The sequence below is a fragment of the Moschus berezovskii genome, chromosome X (genome assembly GCF_049115385.1).
Source record: "Moschus berezovskii isolate FMDL1 chromosome X, NW_MosBer_1.0, whole genome shotgun sequence".
Lineage (NCBI taxonomy): Eukaryota > Metazoa > Chordata > Mammalia > Artiodactyla > Moschidae > Moschus > Moschus berezovskii.
The window spans coordinates 49,472,812-49,497,733 of record NC_142488.1 but is presented as its reverse complement, the minus strand read 5'-3'; the positions used below and the strand labels follow the sequence as shown (position 1 = coordinate 49,497,733).

The following is a 24,922-nucleotide window of genomic DNA, read 5'->3' as shown; positions in this document are numbered from 1 at the left end:
GCAGTTCCCTCTGTTTTAGCTTCTTCTGTTTGCTGGTCTCTTCAGTGTCTAATTTCCGCCGTGACACTAGGGGGTGGTTGTGGACACTTTTTTAGGCTCACTTATTCAGTCGTGCTGTGGGGAGGGAGGAACGCTGCAAACAAGTAACACTAGCGTCTGTGGGGAGTGCTCGCAGTGTCTCAGCCGCACTGGGTTTGCACCTGCTCACAGCGTGTGTGTTTTTCCTGTCTACACTGCTTAGGCTCTAGGTTGCTCTGCTGGGAACTGTCTGAGGCAGGCCCTGGGTTGCATGCACTTTCCAGGTCCAAGCAGCTCAGGTTCTTGTACTCGGGTACTCCACAGAGGCGCAGACTTGGTTGGGGCTGCATTTTGTGCCCTTCCCTGGTCCGAGCAGCTCAGGTGACCAGGTGTTTGGTGAGTGGGGTCACTGTGATTTATCGCCTCCCCCTGTCCCCGCCGCTCGGTTTTTTGGGTGTACAACCAGCGCATCTTCTCAGGCGGATGTCCACTGTCCAGAATCCCAAGAAGTCTTGATTAGCAAAGAAGCCTCCTTGCAGTTTGGTAGATGATGTCTCCCTGGGGCCGCGATTGCCTGCTTCTGGCTCTGGCTGCCCTTCTCTGCCTGTCTCAGGTGAGGGATGGGGGATGGGCCGTCCATTGCCTGCTAGCTCTAGTCAGCCTTTTGTTCTGTGATCAGGTCTGGTGGTGTCTTAGATTAGGGCTTTTCATCTTTTCATGGGGTAGCTATCCCACAGTCTGGTTTTCTATCTCAAGTTAGCTCCCTCAGATTGCCCTGGGGCATTCAGGCTAGGTCCTTACTCTAAGCAATGCAGCCCGCCCCTCCCTGCCCAGCCCCTGCTTGCTAGTGGGGGATGCCAGAGTCTGTGCTGCTTCTCCACTGGGAGTTACTGTTGGGCACGTAATCTGTGGGGTTTTATTATTTATTTTCCTCCTGGTTATGTTGCCCTCTGTGGTTTCAAGGCTTGCCATAGACTCGCCAGTGAGAGTGTTTCCTGATGTTTGGAAATTTCTCTCTGTTTTAAGCCTCCCTTCCCGGGAGGGATCTCCATCCCTACCTCTTTTGACTCTCTTTTTATCTTTTATATTATTTCCTACCTCCTTTCGAAGACAATGGGCTGCTTTTCTGGGTGCCTGATGTCCTCTGCCTGCATTTAGAAGTTGTTTTTTTGAATTTACTCAGCGTTCAAATGTTCTTTTGATGAATTTGTGGGGGAGAAAGTGGTCTCCCCGTCCTATTCCTCCACCATCTTCCTCCCTCCCAGTCTGTCTTTTATGTATGGTATTATTGTTATTTTCCCTCATGTTGTCCCCCATACCCATTTTACAGATAAGGAAACCAAGGCTCAGCAAGGTTAAGTGACTTGATCAAGGAACTGTGGGTGAATAGTGGTAAATACCATATTACACTGCCTGTAACCCTAACACAGCTTAGGATTTTTCTTTATTATCCATTCCGTTCCGTTGCTCAGTCGTGTCCGACTCTTTGTGACCCCGTGGACTGTAGCCTACCAGGCTTCTCCATCCATGGGATTCTCCAGGCAAGAATACTGGAGTGGGTTACCGTTTCCTTCTCCAGGGGATCTTCCTGACCCAGGGATCGAACCCGGGTCTCCTGCATTGGAGGCAGACGCTTTAACCTCTGAGCCACCAGGGTGTTGTACCTATAAGTTGGTATCATAGATTGTGCCAGTGGTTAAGAGCATGGACTCCGGAGCCAGACTGAGTTTGAATCTCAGTTCTTCCACTTACCTGTGTGTGGTCTTGGGCAAGTTACTTAACTTCATTCTCCTTATCTACAAAATGGGTGGAAGTGGGGTGTGGGAAGAGGAGAATAATAATAGTTCTTACTTAATAAAGAAATAAAAAGAAATAGTATTTGCCAAATAGTGTTGTGAGGATTATAGTTCAGTTCATTCACTCATTCATGTCAGACTCTTTGTGACCCCATGGACTGCAGCATGCCAGGTCTCCCTGTCCATTACCAACTCCCAGAGTTTACTCAAACTCATGTCCATTGAGGCTGTGATGTCATCCAACCATCTCATCCTCTGTCGTCCCGTTCTCCTCCCGCCTTCAATCTTTCCCAGCATCAGGGTCTTTTCAGATGAGTCAGTTCTTCACATCAGGTGGCCAAATTATTGGAGTTTCAATTCAGCATCAGTCCTTCCAATGAATATTCAGGACTGATTTCCTTTAGTATGGACTGGTTGGATCTCCTTGCATTCCAAGGGACTCTCAAGAGTCTTCTCCAACACCACAGTTCAAAAGCATCAATTCTTCAGTGCTCAGCTTTCTTTATAGTCCAGCTCTCACATCCATACATGACTACTGGAAAACCATAGCTTTGACTAGACGGACCTTTGTTGGCAAAGTAATGTCTCTGTTTTATAATATGCTGTCTAGGTTGGTCATAACTTTTCTTCCAAGGAGCAAGCATCTTAATTTCATGGCTCAGTCACCATTTACAGTGATTTTGGAGCCCAAAAAATAAAGTCTGCCACTGTTTCCACTGTTTCCCCATCTATTTGCCATGAAGTGATGGGACCAGATGCCATGATCTTAGTTTTCTGAATGTTGAACTTTAAGCCAACTGTTTCACTCACCTCTTTCACTTTAATCAAGAGGCTCTTTAGTTCTTCTTCACTTTGTGCCATAAGCATGGTGTCATCTGCATATCTGAGGTTATTGATATTTCTCCCAGCAATCTTGATTCCAGCTTGTGCTTCTTCCAGCCCAGCGTTCCTCATGATGTACTCTGCATACAAGTTAAATAAGCAGGGTGACGATATACAGCCTTGACGTTCCTTTTCCTATTTGGAACCAGTCTGTTGTTCCATGTCCAGTTCTAACTGTTGCTTCCTGACCTGCATACAGGTTTCTCAAGAGGCAGGTCAGGTGGTCTGGTATTCCCATCTCTTTCAGAATTTTCCATAGTTTATTGTGATCCACACAGTCAAAGGTTTTGGCATAGTCAATAAAGCAGAAATAGATGTTTTTCTGGAACTCTCTTGCTTTTTCCATGATCCAGCAGATGTTGGCAATTTGATCTCTGGTTCCTCTGCCTTTTCTAAAACCAGTTTGAACATCTGGAAGTTCACGGTTCAGGTATTGCTGAAGCCTGGCTTGGAGAATTTTGAGCATGACTTTACTAGCGTGTGAGATGAGTGCAATTGTGTGGTAGTTTGAGCATTCTTTGGCATTGCCTTTCTTTGGGATTGGAATGTTGTAGAAATTTAACTTGGAATACTGTCCCTTGTCTCATTACTTTGTAATGATTATTCTTCTGTCTTAAGTGTTCAGAATTGTGGCTTTGAGAAGGCTGTCTGTTTCTCTCTCCTTTGCTGGGAATGCCTTCTATTTGGAAGTTTACAAGATTTTCTTTTTGTCTTTGGGACTCAGAAATTTCATCAGTATATATCCAGGACATCATCTCATGACTCATGAAGTCGCTCAGTCGTGTCCGACTCTTTGCGACCCCATGGACTGTAGCCCACCAGGCTCTTCCATCCATGGAATTCTCCAGGCATGAATACTGGAGTTGGTTGCCATTTCCTTCTCCAGGGGATATTCCCGACCCAGGGATCGAACCCGGGTCTCCCGCATTGCAGGCAGATGCTTTAACCTCTGAGCCATATGTGTCTTTCTTGTTAATCTTGGTGCTCCATGAGCCTTTCTGGCCTGAAGCCTGAATCCTGTTTTCAACTTGGAAAATGTTTATCTAGTATTTTAAAAAATAATTGCTTCTCCATCTGCATCCTCTCTCTTTCTGGAACTCTTCTTAATTTAGATACTAGCTCTCTTGTGTCCATTCTCCATTTTCTATTTTATACTTTTCTTTGTATTTTTGTTCTGTTTTAGAGAAGCTCTTCCCTTGACCTTCTAGCTTATTAATTTGGTTGTTAGTGATATACATTCTGTTTTTCACTGCATTGAATTTTTATTCAATATCAAGTTTTGGGAATCTTTTTCTTATGCAGTTCCTTTGAAGTATCTTCTTGAGTAGTATTTAAATCCTCTGTTCCTGCACACTGCTTTGATGTGAACCACCTGATGTGATTGGGGGAGCCTGTCCTTTGTCTGATAATCTCAAGCTGCTCCTATATTTGTTTGTATATCCTGACCTTCTAGAATCTCTTCCTGTAGGAATTCCTTTAGCCCCTTTGCAAATGGTGAGAATTATGGGATGCCATTCTTTCTGAGAGGCCAGTTGTGAAGGAGGTGACAGAAGGGACTTCTCATTGAAGTGGGGAGAGGCCTTTTACTTTCCTAGGCTTTGTTAAGGTGTGATTGTAGACGGTGAGCTCTCTCCTCCTTATATCAAAGGGAGGCTGCAGTTTGGCTGAGTAGTGTAATTCCCTTGGGAGGCAATGGCATGAGCAGGGTCAGCAGGAAAGGGCAGTTCTCTCCCCAAGGGCTGAGGGCATCTACTCTGGTTTAGCTGGGTGGGACTCCTCAGATCACCTTCTCATGCTGCCAGCCCCCCACTTTAGCCTGGTGCCAAAATTGTTGAGCTGCCTCAGCTAGAAGTTGTAAGAGAGGAGTTATAAATGCATGTTCCTGTTGCTCTCTTCACAGGATTCCCTTTAGAATTGTTTCAGTTTGCACTGTATATGATGTTTCCGGTATTCACTGAAACATTATATCCAGTACCTCTTCCGACACTGTAGCTGCCAGCTCTATGTCTGTCTTGTGTGCCTAGAGAGACATGGTGTCTGAGGCTTCCTTCCCAGTGTTGCCTGACCTCCATTAAGGTTCAAAGAATGTTGGGTAGGTGGATGATGGCTTTTTTTTTTTTTCTTTAGAAAATAAAAAGCCAGGTAAAGGTTCCAAAGGCTGCAAGAAGGTAAGTTGGTACCACTCTCAGGTAAGGTATACCCATTGTTGGGGACAAGGTTGGGATCAGGTTGCCCACCCCAGAAGAGGCCCATAAAACCAAGTAGATATTGGGTGACTCCATATAGAGCACCACATTGGAATCAGCAGATTTGGCTTTCCCAAAGCCATTTGGGTGGCTTCAGCAGAGAAGCAGCAACATTTATTAAGTTCCCACCACAAGCCATATACTGCTTTGTGCTTAGTTTACCTTGATGGGGATTGTGATCATCTCATTTTTTTTAGATGAAGAAACTGACCCTCAGTGAGAAAGTTCCTAGGTTCAAGGTAGCTCAGCTGGGACTTGAGTGTTAATTCCCAAGTCTCTATTGCTCATGGAGAGGCAGGACTCAAACAGTCTTTGGCCCAGCTCCTGAATCTCCTGGTCCCTTTGGGAAAGTTGTGGACAAATAGGACTTGCATCAGAGCAGCAGTTCTTAAATTTTAGCATGGTTAAAGTTCTCAAACTTTAGCCCTTCAGAATCACCTGGAGGGTTGGTTGAAACACAGATAACTTGAGTTTCTGATTTAGTGGGTCTGTCTCAGCATCTGATAAGTGCCCAGATGATGCTACTACTGTTCCAAGGGCTGCACTTGGAGAGCTATTTAGTATTCCCTTGGCCTTTACTTGGGAAACATTTCTATTTACTGACCACCCCCCCCCGACCTTTCCTGGTATTCTTTACTTAGTCCCTGCCTAGCCAGGGGAAGAAGAGTCTCTCTGGTCATATGGACAGACTTCTTGGGACAGAGCCCTTTTTTTTGCTTTTCTCCTCTTTCCTCCCACAAATCTACTTATGAGCAGCTTTAACCTCTGCTCCCCCAGAAGGGTGATTTCTATGGGTTCATTAACTCTTCATTTTTTTCTCTCTTGTTTGGTAACCAGCCTGCAAAGCAGAATGGGAAGAAAGCAGCCACCAAAGTGGCCTCCTCTCCCCAGTCTGTCCACTCCAATGATCATGCCAGTCGGGAGGCTGAGTTAAAGAAGAAGAGGGTAAGCCCTTTCCCTTGGGGGAGAGAGAGGGCCTGACTTGACTGCCAGGTCCATGGAAATGTTGAAAGGCAAAGGCCAGAATTGTTAGGGTTGTTGAGGCTGTTTGTGGAAAGGAAAGAAAGGGCAGTTACTTTGATACTTGATTTAGTGTCTCCATTTGCTCACCTCCCAGTTCATGGCTGTCTGGTTTTTGTTCTCACTGCTCCACTGGAATGACCTTCCCAGTCTCACCAGCATGTTCTCTGACATCAGACTCATGGATCGCTTTCTTCCCTCATCTTATTCAATTCTCAGCATTTGAGACCATGCTTTTTTAAAAAATATATTTCTTTGTAATTGAAGGATAATTGCTTTACAGTATTGTGTTGGTTTCTGCTACACATCAGCATGAATTAGCCATTGGTATGCATATGTCCCCTCTCTCTTGAACTTCCCTCCCACCTCCCTCCCCATCCCACCCCTCTAGAGCCCTGGTTTGAGTTCCTGAGTCATATAGCAAATTCCCATTGGCTATCTATTTTACATATGCAGGCTTTTTTTTTTTGCAACACTGTCACTTTGGTTTTCCTGTTATTTCTCTCTCCTGGATGTCCTTCTTCCTTTTCTCCAGTTTCTTTTGATGTTCTTTAAAGGACGGAATATCCCAGTCAGTTCAGTTCAGTCACTCAGTCATGTCTGACTCTGCGACCCCATGGACTGCAATATGCCAGGCTTCCCTGTCCATCACCAACTCCTGGAGCTTGCTCAAACTCATGTCCATCGAGTCGGTGATGCCATCCATCTCATCCTTTGTCGTCCCAGGGCCTATTCCCCGCTCCCGCTCTGGTCCTAAGTGGTTCCCGCTGCCTGGGACATGATCTCTCTCAGCTTTATATACTTTCCTTGTATTAGTGTCTGTCATGCTTTCCCCTCCTTCATCTCTTTGTCTTTCTTTCCCTCATACCCCTTATCTCTTTATCTCTTGCTGTCATGTCTTCTCCCTCCCTGTATCCCTGCTCCTACCACTTGTGACAAGTCACACTGTTTTCTCTTCTGTCACCTGCTCCCTATTACTCTTGATCTTCCATCCCTCCCTTAGATTGCAGAGCTCATCAGCTTCAGCCCTTTTGTATGGTCACTTGTTAGGTTGAGGAAATGAGGGAGAAGCAGCAGGCTGCCCGGGAGCAAGAGAGACACCGACGTAGGACTATTGAAAGCTACTGCCAGGATGTCCTGCGACGCCAAGAGGAGTTTGAGCACAAGGTAAGAGAGCAATCTTTGTCCCTCAGTAAGACTGATGTGGGCTTGCTCAAAAGCATCTTTTGCCATTGCTCTTTGAAAAGGAAAGGAAGGATGTGAGATTTTTGGAGGGGCAGTAGGGAACCAGTTCAGAGAGGATGGGAAATGGTAGGGACATGGAGGGAGGGTGAGAGGGAGGTGAAGAGCTGTATCTGTGATTGGAGAGCCCTGATTATGTCCTTTCTCCCAAGGTGAAACACAAAAGACTGGGGATTGGGAGTGGGGAGGACTGGGGGACGGGGAGAGAAAGATTGAGAGTGTGAAGTGAAGGTAAAGAGAGGAGTCGACTTCTTTCTAGGACTTCTTACTGCGTTTCTGGCATATAATCTCATCTCACAGAATATACACTTTCCAGTTCAAAGTTTCTTTTCTAGTATAAAGTACACATTTTGCTTCCTCCATCGCATGTTCCCCATAGATTGTTTTTCTCACTTACACTTCCCTCTTAAATTCCTCCCTTATACACTCAGGTGCATACCCGGTCCCCTAGCTGGTACTCAAACACAAACTTACAAATAGGCACACATATGGACCATGTGGGTCTGTCCTTTCCTCTTCTTGATTTTGTTGCTCATGGTGGGCTGGGACTCACATGACTCTCCCAGCCTCCCATGGTTGCCAAAGATGGCTCTCACTCTCCTCCCATGGACCGTCCTCTTTTTTTTCTTTTAGGAGGAAGTTTTGCAAGAATTAAATATGTTTCCTCAACTGGATGATGAGGCTACAAGGAAGGCTTATTACAAGGAGTTCCGTAAGGTATGGGGGTCCATTTCTTAAGGCCCTTTAGGGAGGGCACCAATCCAGTCGTGTCTCCTCTCTGTTTCTGTTTTTCCTAAGAGGAAGACCTCTTCTTTCATGGGCCTTTTGATTCTTTCCAAGTTCTTTCCTTGCCTTCTTACCCTTTTCCCTGCCCTGCAGGTGGTGGAATACTCTGATGTGATTCTGGAAGTCCTGGATTCCAGGGACCCATTGGGCTGCCGCTGCTTCCAAATGGAGGAGACTGTCCTACAGGCAGAAGGGAACAAGAAGCTGGTCCTGGTCTTGAACAAGATTGGTAGGTGTTGGACGGGATTGGGTAAGGCAGGGCAGGGTCCAAGCCTTCTTAAAAGACTAGCTTGAGACCCAACAACTCAGTGGTATTCATAATAGTTGTGCAAGGTAGGAATTCTTGTTTGAGTTTTTAAAGCTAGGAATTTGAGAGGTAAAGTCACTTGTTGAAACATACACACACATACACACCACACAATATAACAGAAGTTGAGAATGGAGTTAAAGCCTGTCTGCCTTTCAGTTCCCTGTTTTTGCCATTTTGAGCTTTCTTTATGTCTGGCCAGTGCTAGAGAGCTCCTCTTCTCCCATGCTGGAACCCAGATGGTGGGGCAGAAGAGCACATGGATGTGCTCAGGAGTCACTCTGGTCTGGGTTTCATCCCAATTTTGATGTCTATTTTCTCTGGAATCTTGGACAAGTCATGTCACCTGAGAGCTTCCATTTTTCTAGGTGTAAAATGGGCTGTGATTGTCCCAATCTCATAGGATCATTGTGAGAATTAATGATAAAGTGCTTGGTACATACATGGTCAGTACTTCATAAATGGTTGCCATTCTTTTCAAGGTTATTTTTGACATTTGGCCCAACCTAGAATAATCCAGGGAGGGAATGGAAAATAGTCTTTGGGAGGCCTCTGGTACCGGGCCCCAGGTCTGGAAGGAAGGCATCTAGGAATATAGCTGGTTACCCATTGTCCTTGAAGAAACAAGTCTACTTAGAGAGGGCAAACTTGTCCCCTAGACTAGATTGTCCTTTCTGACTAACCTGGGGACTGGACAGGGACTGACAGGCTAGGGAGATATCTGTTGGCAGAAAGTGGGCCAAGCCTGGGTTGTGGGCAGCTGCATCTTTGGAGTGAGCCATGAGGTGATGTTCTTACCAGTCCTATCCGTTCCTATTTTTCCTAGACCTGGTCCCCAAGGAGGTTGTGGAGAAGTGGCTGGAATACCTTCGCAATGAGTTGCCAACTGTGGCTTTCAAGGCCAGTACCCAGCATCAGATCAAAAACCTGGTAAGCTGGGACCAGAAACATCTAGCCTCTTACACAGTAGCCTGGGGCTACACTCGTTTTTAATTATATTATTAACATAAAAATATGTTTTCAGTGTCAGACTAAATTAAAGTATACAGAAACATTTGTTGCTTCTAGGGAGAGAAAGTGGGTCCTGGGGGACATTTTTTTCAGTTTTGTACCAAGTGTAAAAGTTACATATTAAAAAATAATGTAGAAAAAGTAAAAATAATTACAGTTGACCCTTGAACTAAACAGGGGTTAGGGACATCCACCTTCTGCACAGTGGAAAATCCATGTATAACTTACAGGTGGACCTCAGTATCTGCGGTTCTGCATTTACAGATTGACCCAACTGCAAATCATGTAGTACCATAGTATTTATTAGTGAAAAAAAATTGCATGTAAGTGGACCTGCACCATTCAAACCTATGTTGTTCAAGGGTCAACTGTATAGATGAAACTTGAATATCTTTTCACTATTACCCCTAATTCTAATCTCCTTTATCCATACACCAGATTAACCACCATTGTTAGTTTGGTGTGTATCCTTCCAGATGTTTTTCTGTGCTTTATATTATATGTGGATTTGTATATAGAGAAAATAGTGCTTGGGTGTATCATGTGTGTCATCCTGCGGTGTACTTTTTTTTCCTTTGAAGATCTTTCTATAGAGTTCTACCTTCTTTACACTAAATAAAGATAGTTTTCAATTATTTTATCATCATAAGCAGTACTATAATACATACCCTTACACGTCTTCTTGGCTAGTCAGCAAGTGTTTGTGTAGCTTGGGTACTGAGAGGTAGAGTGGCTAGGTCATAGGTATTTTGCATTTTAGATTTTCCTAGATACTGACAAATTGCTCCCCAGCCCCACCTCCCTCCTCTACCCTCCACCCAAGTGGCTATACCAATTTATCTTCCCACTACTGGGACAGATGAATGTGTGAGAGGGCCTAATTCCCTGCACCCTTGCCAATATTTGATATCATTAAGCATTTAAATCTCTGTTCATCTGGGAGAAACATGGTAGTTCCTTTATAATTTTTTGCCTTTTAGATATCAAAAATGTGATAAGCATCCTTTTATAACAGGTTTTTCTTTGATCTATATTTCACTTTAAGGATATAGCTCCTTAACCTATTTCTTATTAATGGACATTTAAGTCAGTTTCTGTTTTGCAGTACTATGGTAGGTAAGTAAGGACAGAGGAAGAGATGAAAGGGCATTCTGGGCAGAGGAGGTGTCATCAGAAATAAAGAGATGGAGGCTGAAATGGCCTTGTCCTGTGTGGAATCAAGGGAAGGTAGGCTCTATGTGGGCTGGACAGTATCTCTTCTTTCCCTGGACAAGGAGGCAGATGTTCTCATTGTGTAGACAGTGTTCACTGAAGCCCAGAGAATGGAATCAGAATTTGCTGGCCACATACCTGTGAGAGGCAGAGTTGGAACTCACACCTAGCCTGCTTAGAGGCGAGTAGGCTGTCCTATTCCTGCTGAGGGAGGCAAACGATGTGTGTCTAGGCAGAGACTGAGACAGAAGACTGGAGGTGGAAAAACTGGAAAAAATAGACCTTGTGGAAGTAGGGAAATGGCACGTGTTCGTTCAGGGTCTGTGTAAGAAGTCATGTTGGGGTTCTCGGTGATAACAGGGAGGCAGTCCTGAAATTTGGAAATCTGCTCTCAGACCACATCTCTCATCTGATGCCTCTTCTGTAATACCCCTCATTTTCCAGAATCGCTGCAGTGTGCCAGTGGATCAAGCCTCTGAGTCACTGCTGAAAAGCAAAGCCTGCTTTGGAGCTGAAAACCTCATGAGGGTTCTAGGGAACTATTGCCGCCTTGGTGAAGTGCGCACCCATATCCGTGTGGGCGTTGTGGGTAAGGCCTCGGGGGAGGTTATGGGGCCCAGGCTTCTTCCTTGTGCAGGGGCTTCACTAGGGGAAAGGATTCTGGGAACTTCATGTTACTTTTGGCTAGGGAGGAGAGGAGCTGTTCAGGAAGGGTCCTTTTTTTAATTTATTTATTTTAATTGGAGGCTAATTACTTTACAATATTATATTGGTTTTGCCATACATAAGGTATTTATTTTGGCAGCACTGGGTTTTTGTTGCTGCATGGACTTTCTCTCGTTGCGGCAAGTGGGGGCTACTCACTAGTTGCAGTGCTTGGGTTTCTCATTATGGTGGGTTCTCTTATTGTGGAGCATGGGCTCTAGGGTGCGCAGGCTTCAGTAGTTGCAGCTTGCATGGGCTGAGTTGCCCTGAGGCATGTGGAATCTTCCTGGATCAGGGATCGAACCCCTGTCCCCTGCTTTGGCAGGCAGATTCTTACCCACTGTGCCACCAAGGAAGTCCCAGGAAGGCTCTTGTCATTTGTAATTTGGATTGGTGGACATGGGGAGGCATACTCAGAATCACCACTGTAGTTGGAATATTAGAACCATGGACTAAATGTGTGGGGCTGGGCTTAGAGTTGACCCATGTCATCCTACTACTCTGGGGAAGGGAATGGTTGCCTTGTCCAGTATTCTTGCCTGGAAAATCCCATGGACAGAGGAGCCTGGTGGGCTACATTCAATGGGGTTGCAAAGAGTCAGACAAGACTGAGCACGTATGCATGCATCCCACCAGAGCTGTGGGAGAGAGGGGTGAACATCTCCCTTTCATAGATAAGAACACCAGGGCTCAGAGAAATGAAAGGGACTTGTAGGATTCACCCCTGTGTGAGACAAAACAGAGCTGAGGCTCAAACCTGGAACCCAGGGCATTGAAGGAAAGCTGTTGGGAAAGGAACCGGGAAGTTGAGAGAGGCAGAGATAGACCAGCAGGGAAAAGAAATGAAGCCAAGAGAAAAAAACATCAGAGAAAGAGCTGGAAACAGAAAAAGGTAAAATACCTGAATAGATACAGAAAAATATCTGGAAAACCAAATGGTGGGATTGGTGGGGAGTGGAAAAGGAAGACAGAGTTGAATGATAGAGGCATGCAGACAGAGGGAGATATGATCACAAAAATGTGTGCAGAGACGTGCAGAGAGAGACATGAGAGAGCTAGAGACCCTCTCATGTGAGTAGGGAGGGAGACATGTATACCCAAGGAAAGAACGAGTGAGTCAAACTCAGGGATAAAGAGATTCAGAGGGAGATGCACATAGAAAGAAGCAGAAACAAAGATGCAGACAGACACTGAAGAATGTACACCCAGACCTATACACACATATGGATCCATAGACACATGTACAGAGCCATACATATGAAGACTTGTACAGATCCAGAGGCAAAATACATGCAGACCAAGCCCTTCCCACACACTTAGCCAACTCCCCTCCAAGCAAACAGAGCCATAGAGAGACATGTGTACCCAGATGCATTCGACCCTCAGACACAATCATGTCAGAGACACAGACACACATCTATGATGAGACAGATATATATGTATATATAGAGAAATAGAGGCAGAGAGAGGACTAGGGAGACACAGAGAAAAGTAGACACTGATTCATGTAGAGAGACAAGCCCACTGAGAGAAGGACCAGGTACAGAAAGAGCTGAGAGGAGCTGGCATAGAGGGAATTAACAAAGAGGCAGAATTGGTGGGGTGGGGAGAATTTGAGAGAAAGGACAATGGCCATAATGAGAGAAAGTGAGACAAACCGGCAGAGAAAGAGTTGCTTAGATATGCAGAGAGAAAGACAGAAATGGGAAAAGCAATGGTATTTAGAATAAGAACAGCCAAGAGAAGATACACAGAGACTTCTACAAACAAGGGATATAGACACAGGCACATCTATCAGGGAATAAATAGTACACATGTAAGTTCTAGCACACAGAGAAAGAGAATGGTGGGAATGAGAGACCCAATGAGTAAGAAATAGACAAGGACATCCATAGACCGAGAGGCAGTTACAGATGCCCAAATAGAAAAACAAACCATAGACAGGAAGCTCCTCAAAGACTGACATCTCAGAGAGGAGCCCCACCTCCCATTCCCTACCCCCTACCAGGTGAATTATACACCAGGATGGATGGTTCTGTTTTATGACACTTCCCAGTGCCCACCATCCATTGGATTGTGTCACAGAGGCCTTGCATCCAGCACCTTTCCCAAGCTGGTTGTAAGTGGGAGGTGAGTGTCACATCTAGTGAGAGGAACACATCTAGCCAGGGTGTTCACGTGTAGAGGAAAGGGATAGAAAGGCCATGGAGGGGCTTGGTCAGGGCCTTGGACAGGAAGGCAGGAGGCCAGGCTCTGGTTTTGGCTTCCCATGGCCTGGTCACACTGCCCCTGCCTGGGCCTCCCACACACAGGCTGTCCCAAATATTTCTGAGGACCCTTCCTGCCCTGAGCTATCTGCTGCTCCTTTGTAGGCCTTCCCAATGTTGGGAAGAGCAGCCTGATCAATAGTCTGAAGCGCAGCCGTGCGTGTAGTGTGGGAGCCGTTCCTGGGGTCACCAAGTAAGTACCTGCTTGATCCCCTACTTCACAGGTCCTTCACCCTACCATTTCCCAACTCCCATACCTTCAACCCCTGTCCCTTATGTTGGACCAGCTTCTGATTCTGCCGTAGGCATGGGAGTTTTATTAATAGCCCTCATTTACCTGGCACACCCTGGGTTTGGGCCAGGCACCCAGCTGGGTGCCCCCCTCCAACAGCTCCTTGAAGCCTCCTGACAATCATGCAAGATTGGGTTCTGAGTAAGCAGCTCTGCTTCCTCGATGAAGCAACAGGCTCAGAGAGTCAGAGGCTTGCCTGTGGTCCTGCAGCTCAGTCCCTGGTGGTGGAAGTGAATCAGACTAGAAGCAGACTCTGCATTTTTCCACCTTCTTCTGTGTGCCATTTGTCACACTCCTTCTCTCCGCTGGGTGCTTGGCTTAGAAGATGCCAGACACATCTGGGCTCATCACTGTCCTACATCCTCTCTTATCTTCCCCTCTCCTGACCCAGGTTCATGCAGGAGGTCTACCTGGACAAGTTCATCAGGCTGCTGGATGCTCCGGGCATCGTCCCAGGACCCAACTCAGAGGTGGGCACTATCCTGCGCAATTGCATTCATGTGCAGAAACTGGCGGACCCTGTGACCCCAGTGGAGACCATCCTGCAACGCTGCAACCTGGAGGAGGTATGCAGGGCTCTCACTTATGCCCTGTCTTGCTCCAAGGGCCCTTCTTTCTTACTCATGATTTCTTCCTCTCTTTATTTACCAGATTTCCAGCTATTATGGTGTTTCTGGGTTTCAGACCACTGAGCACTTTCTGACTGCAGTGGCCCAGCGCTTGGGGAAGAAGAAGAAAGGGGGCATATACAGTCAGGAGCAAGCAGCCAAAGCTGTCCTGGCTGACTGGGTGAGGTGAGTAGGGGTAAGGGTGGGGCCTTCTGGGAGTCAGGCTCTACAAGGGGGCTCATCTGTTTTTACTGCAGCAGTGGGGCAGCCTGACTTCCTGGGTAGGGAAGGCTAAGGCATCAGGTCATATCCTGCTCGGCAACTCATGCTCAGTGATTATCTAGCTATTCAACCTCTTGTTCAGAAGTTACTATCTGGGCTTTCTAGTTGACCCTCACTGTTTCTGACTTGAAAACTCATTCTTTCTTTGACTGGTCATTTGATTTTTTTAACATACAATTAAAATTTTTATTTATTCATTTATTTATGTTTGGCCTTGCTGGGTCTTTGTTGCTGTGTGTGGGCTTTCTCTAGTTATGGTGAGTGGGGGCTACTCTCTAGTTGCAGTGTATGGGCTTCTCATTTCAGCATTTTATTGTGGAGCACAGGCTCTAGAGTATATGGGCTTCAGTAGTTGCAGTGTGTGGGGCTCAGCAGGTGTGGCGATGGGCTTAGTTGCCCTGTGGCATGTGGAATCTTCCTGGACCAGGGGTCAAACCCATGTCCTCTGAATTATCAGGTGGATTCTTAACCACTAGACCACCAGCAAAGTCCTCATTTGTCATTTTTTGTCTTAATAATGTCAGTTTCTTCCCACCTCCCAATGCAGCGGGAAGATCAGCTTCTATACACTTCCACCCTCCACCCACACTCTGCCTACCCATCTCAGTGCTGAGATCGTTAAGGAGATGACTGAAGTCTTTGACATTGAGGATACTGAGCAAGCCAATGAAGACACCATGGAATGTAAGTAGGGTTGAGTGGGTTGGCCTGCCAAGCAACTGGTCCTGCCCTAGTAGAGCCACACACACCTGACAACAGGTCCCATGTTTGACCTCCCCATGCTCTAGCCCTAGTCTGGCTTGGGGAGAGCTATTTTAAACATCTTTAAGTTTAATGTCTTTTCCCACAAAGTGAAGAATTGTAATTTGGATCACAGGAAGATAGGGTGGTGGTGGAGTGGAGTGGGGGATTGGCTGGTTGTGGGCTCTTAGTAGATACGAAAAAAATCAACAAAGTACCTGGAACATGGTAAGGTGTTTAGGAAGCGTGAGTTTCCTTTCTCCATCTCTTGAGGCCTGGAGTGGACTGAGATACTTCTCTCAAAAACCCTTTCTCTCCATAGACATAGAGAACAAACTGGTGGACATAATGGAGGGAAGGAGAGGGTGGGACGAATAGAGAGAGGAGCATTGAAACATATACATTACCATATGTAAAATAGATAGCCAGTGGGAATTTGCTGTATGACACAGGGAGCTGAATCTGGTGCTCTGTGACAATCTAGAGGGGTGGGATGGGATGGGAAGTGGGAGGGAGGTTCCAGAGGGAGGGGCATATATATATACCTATGACTGATTCACACTGATGTATGGCAGAAACCATCACAACATTGTAAAGCAATTATCCTCCAATTGAAAAAGAAACAGAAAACCCTTTTCATTGCCCCAGGTTTTCTTACAGCCATTGCATGTCCATTCCTGCATTTTTACCCTTGTCCCCATTGGTGGGTGAGACATCTGTGACACAGAAAGGTGATACTTGCTAAATGGTACATGGACAGTGACAGGCAGATGTGGCATTCAAACTAGCTCTTTTGCCCTGTTGTTGAAGACTCTTCCAGGTCAATGTATCTGAGTGGTTAGAAGAATGAACTTCCTGGATTAAAATCTGAGTTTTGTTAGCTGTGTAGTGCTGCACAAATTTCTTAACCTCTCCATGACCAATAACATCATCTGTACAATGGGATGATAACACATACCTGATAAGATAATTGTGAAGACTTATTTAATATGTAAAACCTAGTGCCTGGCATATAACACATGCTTGGTAAATATTAGCTGTTATTAAGATGGTTATTTGTTGGAGAACAAAGGTAAGACTTTCAGAAACTCCTGTGGGAAGTTTATTCTCTTCAGCTATTCTACCATCTGCAGCTCCTTCCTTTTCTACCCTACCCAAGAAAGGTGCCCGGTGCTCTCTGGGCCTGTCTGTGGACACTCTAGGGTAGTGGAGAAAGTCTTGGCTGGCCTGGCTTCCAGTTACTCTGTTTCTCTTGAGGGCCAATAGCTTTCCCTCTCTGGGCCTCTTAGTGTGCTTGGATTACAAATGAGGACAAGAGGCTTGCCTGCTTCAGAATATATTCCCCATTTGGCTTCGGGCAGGTCAGCCCTCTTTCTGAACTTTACTTTTCTGTCAAGTGGGCATTTGGGAGTAATTGGAGCTCACATTTTTAGGGCTGTATGTGATGGCAAGTGGGGCTCTGGCAGTGAGAATGCACTTTAGCAAATTATTGAGGTCCCGGAAGTTGAGAAGGAGGATGGTTAATAATCAGAGTTTCCTAGTTGCCCTAGTGTTGAATCTTGAAGAGTGATTAGCGATTAGAGGCCCAGGGAAGGAGATGGGGCAAAGTTTAGAAGAGGTGCAAGGGTAGTATGAGCCCAGGGCAATGTGCACGTTTGTGGTCTGCAGTAGAGGCCAGCTCCAGACAAGGCACCAGCGAAATAGGGAGAGAGGCCTGGTCCTGGGGTGGGAATCCCAGTAGCTGCCATTTATAGAGCAGTGTCTCAGGCCAGTACATTTCAGGCACCCATTACTGTGATTCACAGCAGCCCTGTGTTACGGGCTTGTGGCATTCTGCTTTTCAGATGAGGAAGCTGAGGCTCCAAGACCGGCAGGCAAGTACCCTAGTGGAAAACCCACACCTTTAATCCTTTGTTATATGGCCTCCCAGCAGGAATAAAAGAGCCTTCCTTCTTGACTCCCCTGGGCAGTGACCACATATCCTTTCCACTGAGGCCTGACCAGGGGGCTAGTAGCAGAAAGGAGCCAGGGCCCTGACAGTGGTATTGATTGTGTTAAAGGCTTGGCCACTGGAGAATCGGATGAGCTGTTGGGTGACATGGACCCGTTCGAAATGGAGATCAAGTGGCTCCATTCTCCGATGGTGAAAATAGCAGATGCCATGGAAAATAAAACCACCGTGTATAAGGTACCTGTCTCTTTCTTCATGGCAATCCTCTTCTCTACCCAAGGGCTCTGGGAAATGGTCAGTCCCTTCCACCTAGCTACCACGAGGTCCACCTATAATAGTGGGGAGGTACAGGTCATTCATTCACTCCCTGTGGGCACCCTGGCTGTAGGCAGGGTACATCCTTTGCCAACCAGTGGCAGATCCAAGGAGGAGGCATGCTCTCAGGCAGCTTTCCCAGCCCAGCTTTAGCCCTAGAGAACAGGATCCCCATCTATCCACCCAGCTGTTCAGGTTACAAACCTGAACATCCCTGACTTGTCCTTCCCTCTAACTGGTATCTTGGATCCTATACACAGTCACCAAGTCTGTCTTCTCTCTCCTAAATCTTAATAGATGCTCTCAGTGTCTTTCTGGCCTACCATTCCTGTAAACCTAGCCTAATCTTCCAGTTGTCTTTGACCTGACATATGTCTCATATGGCAAGTCCCAAAGGTCACTTGCCCTTTCATGGCTCCCCTGCACCTACAGGATCAAGTTGATATGCTGTGCTGTGATCTCTGGAGGCTTTTTCAGCCTCTTCATCTGCCAGTCCCCCCATCTCTGCCCTTCGAGAGGTCACAGTTTAGTTTTTTAAGCCATAGATATCTACACTGTTGGGAGACATACAGGGATTCAGGGCAGAGGGTGGGAAAGCGTGGATCTAAGGGCCCTAACCTATACTACTTGTGAGCCAGGGAAGTCTTCCTTGGGGCTCTGATACTTCTGCCACATCTTGAAATTTGAGGAATTCTCCAGGCAAGAAGGGCAGCAGCCCTTGGGCAGGGGCTCAGCCTGTGCATGTGCTGAGACCTGAAAGGGTGAGAGCAGGGTATTTTGCAGAAATCACTAGTGGTCTGAGGTGGCTGGAGTCAGGGTAGAGGCAGGGAAGGGTGAATCTGGTGTCAGATCTCTGAAGGCCTTGAGTTTGACTTTAAATCATGGGTAATAGGTAAACACTGAAAGTTGGCTATTTGTGTGGGAGGAGGAAAGGCAAAGGGTTTAAATTTTTTCCCATTTTATTTAAGATATTTTGACTAGGTACATGGTATAAAACTGAAAAGGTAGGAAATTCCCTGGCAGTCCAGTTAGGACTCTATGCTTCCACTGCCAAGGTCTGGATTCAGACCCTGGGGAACTAAGATCCCACAAGCCGTGCAGGGTCCCCCCCCACCCCTCTGCTGCCAAAAAAGGTAAAGGGTATACAATAAAAGTAAATCTCTCCTGCTTCTCTCTTCCAGCCACCCTGCCCTCTCCTTGGAGGCAATCACTATTAGACTTGAGTGTCCTTTCAGAGCTATTGCATCTTCGATGCACATACACATAAAAGCAGTTAGCAGATCTATTTTAATCCAAATAGTCATATGCTGTTTGTATTGTTCTGCACATTCCTTATTTCACTTACAAATTAATAGTGTAGTTTGTTCCATATGATTACTTAACTGTCCTTCATTTTTGATGGCTACATAATATCTGGAAGGGTTTCTTAAGCAGGAAAGCGACATGGTCAAATTTATATATTAGAACTATCACTCCAGTGGCTGCAGTAAGAATCAAGTTGGAAAGAAAGGAGCCAGAGTAGAAGTAGGGAGTCTACGAAGGAAACTCTTGCCTGTGCTCTGTAAGAGATAAGACCTGCCTTAGGGCAGTGGTAGGAATTATGCCCATTCCCATTTTCACATAGTTTCAAAACTCCCCCTAGTGCTTATAGGAAAATCAGTTTAAAGTTGTGAGTTTAAGGCCATCCCCCAGTATTTCTTACTGAGCCCACAAGCACCCAGAACATACCATTTTTCCTCATAGACTAGCAGTAGTTCTCTACTCTGCATTACAAGTTCCAGGCTCAGGTTCAGGGCCATGAGTAGGGCCACTCCATTGTCCAACTCTGGGAGATACCAATAGGTGTGCTGTGTTGTGAATGATGCCCACCCCCTGAAACCCCAGAGTTGTAGGGTTTATAGCATTGCTTTTCCCCCGCTGTAGTGTAGTAGGTAATCATACATATAGAATTCTGATTGCTTGGGTTCTGATTTATTCCACTGCTTACTAGCTGTGTGACCTTAGTTACCTTGTTTGTCAAAGACATTGTTTTTTTTTTTATGGATTTTACTTTTATTTTATTTTTTTTTCTCCACCATTTGGTGTTTCCTTTATTTATTTTTTTAATTTAATTTATTTTTTTTTATTTTACAATATTATATTGGTTGGTTTTGCCATACATTAACATGTCAAAGACATTGTTGCCAGTATTAAATGAGTTAATACGTACGTGTGTGTGAGTACGTGTATATGACACACATACATGTATGTGCTTAGAAAGGTACCTGGCACATAGTGAGCTTTCTGTCAGTATTATGTTTTACTGACCCTGTGTACCTTCTACTCCAGCCCAGTAGATACCCTTTCGGGTGCCCAGGTATGCTCTGTGCTTTCCAGTGTTCAGTCAGGAATGACCCTTCCATCAGCAGTATGTTGACCACCACCATGCCCTCAGCCTCTGTCACTTAGGCTGCATATCTTTGGTGGGCACTTACTGTATTCTAACTTGTGGTGTGGTTGGGTTTTTTTCCTCTTTAGCCTGGTTGCTTCCCAAAGATGGGTGTATATGGGAATCATTTCTCCAGCATTTCCCCATACAGAACTGGGCACAAGATAGATGTTGGAAGATATTTGTTAAATTGAGTAAGATCTTAAAAGGTCATTTGAACAAAGAATCATTGTAATACCAATTGTCATTGACAAGTAGTTCTACTTTTTCATTTTATTCTTTTAAAAGCCAGGCAAGCTACCCACAGCCCACCCTTATTTGACAGATGAGCGAATTGTGGCTGAAAGAATAACTAATCACTTGCCAATCTGTAGTAGAGCCAGACTTGAAGCTTAGTTCTGTGTAACTCCAGACTTCTGTTCTTAATGCAAGCCTGTCTGTGCCTCCTTTGCAGAAGTCTTTGGAGTTATTTTGGGTGCCCAGACCTCACTGTTGTCTTCACTTTCCCCAGATTGGAGATCTTACTGGGTATTGCACCAATCCAAACCATCATCAGAAGGGATGGGCTAAGCGCAATGTGGACCTTCACCCTGGGAACAATAGCATGGTGAATGTTTGCCCAGTGGACCGCCGCCCAATGCTACAGAGGATCATGGAGACAGACCCCCTGCAGCAGGGCCAGGCTCTGGCATCTGCCCTGAAGAATAAGAAGAAGATCCAGAAGCGTGCAGGTGGGAGGACCTGACCACCCTCCTGTGCTCCAAAAAGGAACCACCTGAGGCCTTAATTAAGGGCTCCTAAATGAGGCATCTCCATGTGTCCAACCCTCTGCCAGGATTAGGGGGCAGAGATGGGTTAGGAGGATCACCTGCTAGCAGAGTGGTCCTCAAACTTCAGTAGCTTATTTTAGAATTGCCTTGGAGGTTTATTAAAACACAGGATTCTGGGACCCACCCCCAGAGTTTCTAGCTGAGTAGGTTGGCCATTGGCAGGGGCTGAGAATTTGTGTTTCTAACTGATTCCTATTCAGTGCTGATGTTGCTCCTCTGGGGGCCACACTTGGAGAACCACTGACCTAGTCTTATGTATCAAATACCACCATTTATTTATCATTGCTTTCTATGTGTTAAGTTTTCAGGCTACATACATATGTTTACTTTATCTATAGATAAAACACTCAAAATCCAAAGCGTACAAAAGGATATACATTAAAGTCTCCTCCAGTCCCCTAGTTCCAGGCCTTCTCCCAGAGGCAACCAGTTAATTTCTTGTGTCTCATTCCTGGGGTAGGTATACAGGCAAATATCTATATATTCCTTGTTCTCTTTTTTAGACAAATGTTAGTCTCCTGAACATACAATTTGCCACATCATTTTCCCACTCAACATATATTACAGATATTTCCCTATCAATTCACAAAAGAAGTCCCTTTATTTTAATGGCGGTCCATTGTGTGGCCGGTCCACTTAGGTCTTCATGCTATACTAATTTTCACTAACTCATTGCAAAAGACTTATTCTCATTCAGTAAGTGAGGAAACTGGGTCCCAGAGACTCCAGGTATTTGGGCCAAAACGTGAAACTAGGATTGATTGATACCATAAGCCCTGTTCTTTGAACTAGACTGTGTTCATAAATTTGCTCTTGGCCTGATTCTACACTGAGTCCTGGGAATACAGAGATTAATTGCTCTTTAACTGCTGGTCTTATTGGAGTGAGGAGGAGATAAGAAAACAAACATTGGGAACACAAAGTGATCACCATGAAAACATAGAAAACAAAATGAGGGAACCTAACCCAGCCTGAAGGTTGTGTTGGGATAGAGGTGATCAGAGAAGGCTTCCTGAAGGAGGTTATGTCTGAGGAAAATCCTGAGGAATAATAGGGTGTGGCTGAAGGCTGGAGGTGATCATTCAGATTCAAAGCCGCTACTGCCATCCTGCTGGTCTGCTGTAAGAGCTTTGGGGGTCTTACAAAGCACTGCTGATGGCAGAGTGCTAAGTTCAGCACAGTAAAAGAAAAGAGCTGTTTTGATACTAGGAAGACATAAATATACTTGAAGCTCAGTAGTGTGACGCTGAGATACAAGCTATTTTGGGGTGATAATTTCACAGGTAGACAAATGGGTCTTTCTGTGAGATTCAGTAGTGGGCTGCCAGTAGCCCACCAGTTGTTTTGTCTAGTGTTGATGGTGGGTGGTTAGGGAGCCAGTTTGGGAGTTTGGTGCGGACAAAGATAAATGTAGCCTAGCTCCTGCAAGCCTCCTGTTGGCAAACCAACCACCAAATGACTTCCTGTTTTTCTCCATCTGCAGATAAACTTGCCAGCAAGCTGTCTGATTCCATGATGTCTGCTCTTGACCTCTCTGGCAATGCTGATGACAGTGCTGGTGACTGATCCACTGTTCTTACCTCCCTCTCCAACTCCAGTTCCAATGGAAATAACAGATGAAATGGTTTGCTTCTCCCTGAAGCACCTGCATGTTAAAAGAACCCCTCACCCACTTCCCTCCATTCTCCAGGAAAAAAAAAGGTCCCAAGTGTCTGAAGCTGACAAACCCAATACCTTTATTTAATCCCTACTCTGTTTACAAGAGAAATAAAAAAAAATAATAATCAGAAGATCCCTTATGCCAACAATTTATCCCCCACCTTATAGGTTGAACTGGTTGGAGGGCTGACCCCTCACAAAACCCTCTTGGAAACTGCAACTAGAGGCTAGGCTGCTGTATATCTGGGGATTCCTTGGGTGTGTGTGTGTGTGTGTGTGTGTGATGATTTCTCTACCAGTCCACCACAGAGCTCAGCAGTAAGACATCCTTTCAATGGGCTTCAGGCCACACATCTTCCTCCCACCCAAGTCCACAGATCCTTGCTGTGGCAATGGGAGTAAAGGGAACAGTGACGAGCCTTCTGAGACTCTGGAAGGATCTAGGGATAGGATAGAGGAAAGAAGACAACACACAAGCCTGGCTGGTTTGAGGTGTTGTAAGCACTGTTTGTTCACACGGAAAATAAGGCACCTCTTGGTAGGTGCTTGCTATGGGGCATTTCTGGGCAGACTGAGTTGGAATCCCTTGAACTGATTGATGTACTCTGGCTGGGCCCTCTCCTTGTGTCACCATGTCTCACCCAGCACCAGTATTTAATTCAAAAGAGTTCTGGTGTCATTTATTCATAGGCTGCATCCTCAAGAGCTACCAAGTCCTTTCCCAGTGTTTTCTAAACATAATACCCCTTAAAACTATTAGCTACCTCTTTTGGAGGAGTCTACCCTATCAGACAAAGGCCCAGGCAGTGTCAACATTCCTCAGTAAGGGACTTGGGCAAATGATGGCACCAGAAACACAAATCACTTTACCAGAGCTTGTTTGAGTCATGCTTAGGACCTCAGTTCCCAGCAGTCTACCAGAGACTGGACACATTTGAAGGGAATGGGTCTTAGACTGCAGTCTGCCCCTTACCCCAAATTTCCACATCTTCATCTTTGGGACCACATCTCACAGCTTAGCCTTGCTTCTTGCTGTCACCCCCTAATTTACCTATTCAAATCCTAAGACTAGAACCATGAGTCTAATGAATGGATGAGCCCTTGGCTGCAGGATGATTGACAGGGAAGTACAGACCACTCCTGCATTCTGGGACAGCCAGAGGAGAGAATTACATACTGTGGGAGCACAATACCCTGATACTTCCCTTAACAGTCAATGCAGTTCTGCCAGTAAGAGGTTAGTCTCTCCATATGAAAGATAGTAGGCTCAAAGTCGTCAGGAAGTAGGTAAGACAACATACATGTATATTGGAACCTGCTGCTGCTGCTGCTAAGTCACTTCAGTCGTGTCCGACTCTGTGCGACCCCATAGATGGCAGCCCACCAGGCTCCACCGTCCCTGGGATTCTCCAGGCAAGAACACTGGAGTGGGTTGCCATTTCCTTCTCCAATGCATGAAAGTGAAAAGTGAAAGTGAAGTTGCTCAGTCATGTCCGAATCTTCGTGACCCCATGGACTGCAGCCTACCAGGCTCCTCCGCCCATGGGATTCTCCCGGCAAGAGTACTGGTGCCATCACCTTCTCCGACATTGGAACCTAGGTGTGATCAAAACTATGCCAGGCCCTTTACTCTGCTTTGACCTATGGTGTGCCAGCCTCTGTTAATCAAAACTTTAAATACATTCTCTTTTTTGTCTTTAAAAATAGAATCTTGCTAATATTCTGCTCCAAATATCCTTTAATGGGGGCCAACTTCACACTATCTTAGCAAACTCTCCTGAAAGATAATAGTAAAATTGGGTACCAGGACAGCTAAAGCCATTTAATAACCATATGACAATTCATAATTTAACTTCATAAATCTTTTCTAGTGCTCCTGAGAGATGAAGTACTAGAAATAGGTATCTTGATAAGGAAGAAACAATAAGGGAACAAAATTTGGTCCAAGTCAAACAGAACTAAGGTACTCATGTCAGGATAAGAATTTGGGATTCCAGATTTTCTACAGCATATCACAATTCTTTCATTTCTAACTGTATAAAATATAATTTTTGGCTGTACTGGGTCTTCATTGCTTTGCTCGTGCTTTCTTTAGTTGTGGTCAGTCAGGTGTACTCTTCATTGCAGTGGCTTCTCAGGCTCTAGGCATGTGGGTTTCAGTAGTTGCAGAACACAGTCTCAGTGGTTGTGGTGCACAGGCTTAGTTGCTCTGTGACATGTGGAATCTTACTAGACCAGGGATCAAACCTATGTTCCCTGAATTGCTAGGTATATTTCTATCCACTGTACTACCATGGAGATCCCCACAGGTTTTTAAAATGTTT

At 45.5% G+C, this 24,922-nt stretch overlaps 1 protein-coding gene across 1 annotated transcript in view; it reads left to right on the top strand.

Annotated features, from left to right (window-relative positions):
- The window catches only part of GNL3L (G protein nucleolar 3 like), a 30,936-nt gene extending 8,203 nt beyond the window's left edge, over nt 1–22,733 (top strand). Inside the window, exons 3-16 of the mRNA XM_055438063.2 lie at nt 4,824–4,864; nt 5,780–5,887; nt 7,013–7,129; nt 7,838–7,921; nt 8,084–8,219; nt 9,124–9,227; nt 10,965–11,109; nt 13,598–13,685; nt 14,176–14,350; nt 14,436–14,578; nt 15,222–15,358; nt 17,476–17,603; nt 20,621–20,840; nt 22,423–22,733. Coding sequence (XP_055294038.1) covers nt 4,824–4,864; nt 5,780–5,887; nt 7,013–7,129; nt 7,838–7,921; nt 8,084–8,219; nt 9,124–9,227; nt 10,965–11,109; nt 13,598–13,685; nt 14,176–14,350; nt 14,436–14,578; nt 15,222–15,358; nt 17,476–17,603; nt 20,621–20,840; nt 22,423–22,505 — 1,709 coding nt within the window. The 3' untranslated portion in view covers nt 22,506–22,733. The remainder of the gene's footprint in view (nt 1–4,823; nt 4,865–5,779; nt 5,888–7,012; nt 7,130–7,837; nt 7,922–8,083; nt 8,220–9,123; nt 9,228–10,964; nt 11,110–13,597; nt 13,686–14,175; nt 14,351–14,435; nt 14,579–15,221; nt 15,359–17,475; nt 17,604–20,620; nt 20,841–22,422) is intronic.
- Nucleotides 22,734–24,922: the final 2,189 nt, after the last annotated feature.